We start from the raw sequence: 3,392 nt of genomic DNA, 5'->3' as shown, positions 1-3,392 counted from the left end.
AAAATATTCCGTCATTATTCTTTATCGTTAGACAGAATGATGACTCTTTCTCGAGGCCACTTTTATGTGGACATGAGCTGAAACTGCTCGGTGGTTCTGTGAACAGGATGTAGTTTGTGAATTTGAACCTTCAGTTCTTCACGTGGTTTTACTGCTTCTGAAAATATGAGATACAAGTTCGACAAGACCAACGGCACAGACCGTCTCTGTGCACAGACACGTCATGGCAGGACGTCTGTTGTTTCTCTTTCTTATGTGTGAGTTCAACCGGTGCTGAATTCTATTCACTTGATGATTGATTATTTGATTTGATGATTGATTATTACATTGAAACCTTTTGAACTCTGTTCTTTTTTCTAGGTTCATCACAAAGGATGGAAATTCAAGGTGATTTTTTAAAAAAAAATTGTTTTTCAGATAAAATTACATTCATTTTTTAAAACTTTTTTCTCTGTTCCCTTTCAGCTTTGCTCTCACCTAAGCTGACAGTGACCAAGCTGAGGATCACTGAGACAGAAACAGACACACTGGAGTGTCGGCCTGTCGACGTGGTCACCGCTTCTCAGTGTTATTTCTACACCCTGACAAAAGAAGAAACTAAAGTCTTTTCCTGTTTGAAGTTGGTGACAGGGACAGAGCTGCTGTTGATGTCAGGACAGACATCACCTGCTGAGGTTCAACTCCGGTGTTTTTACACCGTCAACTTAAATGGTATAAATCCGTCTCCTCACAGCAACACGGTGTCTGTCATCGTAAACGGTGAGTTTATATGGAGTCACCATCATCACACATCACTTCCTGTTACTTTTTGTGCAGTAATTTCAAACTTTATTATCATGAAGGAAATAAAAAGTTGGACGACATGGAAACCTCAAGGATTCCGTGGACACCAGGTAAAAAAGTCCGAACATTCCAGGGGAAACTCAGACGTTGACATGACGGCGGCCGTAGTGTTTTTTCCTCTAACATTTTTATTTGTATTTTCACAGCTCCAACTCCTGTCAGTCGTCTTTCTTCAACTCTGAGAACGACCATAAACGGTAACAAACGTCTCTCCAGATTGAACTTTTCTACAGAAGGAAAATCGTTAGAATCGAACTGTGTGTTAATATTTGAACAGATGAAACAGACGGTGGAACTTTTACTTCAACTCACATTACCGCTGTGACAGGTAAGAGAAATAATCTAGTGTTGTCTTTTGTTAAAAATATAATATAATAATCTTAATGTTTTTGACATCAAGTGAAAAATTTGATTTTCTTTTTTTCTCTGTTCCCTTTCAGCTTTGCTCTCACCTAAGCTGACAGTGACCAAGCCGAATATCACTGAGACAGAAACAGACACACTGGAGTGTCGGCCTGTCGACATGGTCACCGCTTCTCGGTGTTATTTCTACACCCTGACAAAAGAAGAAACTAAAGTCTTTTCCTGTTTGAAGACGCTGACGGGGACAGAGCTGCTGTTGATGTCAGGACAGACATCACCTGCTGAGGTTCAACTCCGGTGTTTTTACACCGTCAACTTAAATGGTATAAATCCGTCTCCTCACAGCAACACGGTGTCTGTCATCGTAAACGGTGAGTTTATATGGAGTCACCATCATCACACATCACTTCCTGTTACTTTTTGTGCAGTAATTTCAAACTTTATTATCATGAAGGAAATAAAAAGTTGGACGACATGGAAACCTCAAGGATTCCGTGGACACCAGGTAAAAAAGTCCGAACATTCCAGGGGAAACTCAGACGTTGACATGACGGCGGCCGTAGTGTTTTTTCCTCTAACATTTTTATTTGTATTTTCACAGCTCCAACTCCTGTCAGTCGTCTTTCTTCAACTCTGAGAACGACCATAAACGGTAACAAACGTCTCTCCAGATTGAACTTTTCTACAGAAGGAAAATCGTTAGAATCGAACTGTGTGTTAATATTTGAACAGATGAAACAGACGGTGGAACTTTTACTTCAACTCACATCACCGCTGTAACAGGTAAGAGAAATAATCTAGTGTTGTCTTTTGTTAAAAATATAATATAATAATCTTAATGTTTTTGACATCAAGTGAAAAATGTGATTTTCTTTTTAGAATTTTTCATAAAACTCATTAAACTTTTCAGCAAAGTCTTTGAACTTTATCTTAAATCTTGCCATTCCAACAGAAAAATTCCAGTGAGAAAAAAAGGACAACATTTTGACAATATTTTTCAGAATTACAAACAAAAAGAGAAAAAAATATTTTGAGATTATAGTGGAAAAAGTCACATTCCTAATTTTATTCTGAAAAATCTAAAACACGCTGAGGAAGACATTTTTAATTTTAAATAGATTAGTTTTTAAATAGACAAAATGAAATGTAAAAAATATATATAATATATTTCACTGCCTGGTTTTAAAGGCTGCTGTTTTGTGTCCTCTGAGCAGAGGTGGCGATCGTGAAGCTACTACTGGTCATGTTGACGACGTGTGGAGTCACTATGGGCGTCGTGTCACTGGTGGCGCTCTACTGCAGAAGGAAACTGGCCCACAGAGGTAATACTCTGTCCACATCTGTCTCTGAAGTATTTTTATACACAGCAGATACTCTAAACAAACAAACAAGCAAAGATCAGTGAGTGAATGACTCTACAGCAGGGGTGGTCAGGGGCCACATACGGCCCGGATTAGGTGTCAAGTGGGCCGGACCAGTACAATCATGACATAATTACTTATAAATAACAAAAAGTTTATGCATAATTACTTATAAATAACAAAAAGTTGATGTTTTCCCCCTTTGTTTTCCTGTGAATAAGTACAAGACCATTAGAGGATATTCATATTTAATGAAATACAATTTGACCAAACATCACCAACATGCATTTTTTTCACTTTCAAAATTCATCAAGCGGGCCAGACTGAACTCCCTAGTGGGCTGATATTGGTCCACGTGCCATATGTTTTTTTTTGTTTTGTTTTTGATTAAATCCTGATAACAATTAAAACCAAAAAAGTTTTTCTTGTCGCCTCAGTGCTAAACATGTTGCTTAAAATAATACTTAATTTGTTTTAATTGATCTCTTGAGCAACATGCGTTGAATATATTGTATTGTAAATGAATTCAAAATTATAGAGCCCCTGAAGGGACATGGGGGGAAAGAAATATTTATAAATGTCAAATATCGTTCCTTAATAAAAGTGCAATTTATTCAGATAATTCTTTACAATCAATCTCAAATAAAGTAGAAGTTTTTGTTTTGTTTTTTTGTTGAAGTTCTTTTTTTGTTTATTTTTTTGTTCCTGCCTTCTGATGCAGATGATGTCACACGTTCACCAAACCTGGACCACGAAGAAGTGATTAGTGTTAATGCTACAAACGACTGCTTTAGTACAGTACAGTACAGTTCAGTACAGTACAGT

General features: G+C 37.2%; 1 protein-coding gene across 7 annotated transcripts in view; it reads left to right on the top strand.

The window, feature by feature from the left end:
* LOC103385814 (uncharacterized) overlaps nucleotides 1-3,392 on the top strand; it is a 14,586-nt gene that overhangs the window by 4,512 nt on the left and 6,682 nt on the right. For 3 of the 7 annotated variants that reach the window (XM_025060113.1, XM_025060115.1, XM_025060111.1), the window contains exon 6: nucleotides 1,121-1,171. In XM_025060113.1, the coding sequence (XP_024915881.1) occupies nucleotides 1,121-1,171 (51 nt within the window). Of the gene's footprint in view, nucleotides 1-42; nucleotides 258-360; nucleotides 388-465; nucleotides 760-842; nucleotides 894-989; nucleotides 1,041-1,120; nucleotides 1,172-3,392 lie in introns of those variants that run through there. The other 4 variants (XM_025060112.1, XM_025060109.1, XM_025060114.1 and 1 more) reach the window with 3 other exon arrangements.

The sequence above is a fragment of the Cynoglossus semilaevis genome, chromosome 11 (assembly GCF_000523025.1).
Source record: "Cynoglossus semilaevis isolate Cse_v1.0 chromosome 11, Cse_v1.0, whole genome shotgun sequence".
Classification (NCBI taxonomy): Eukaryota; Metazoa; Chordata; class Actinopteri; order Pleuronectiformes; family Cynoglossidae; genus Cynoglossus; species Cynoglossus semilaevis.
Note: the sequence above shows the minus strand (reverse complement) of the source record. Positions and strands in the feature narration are given on the sequence as shown.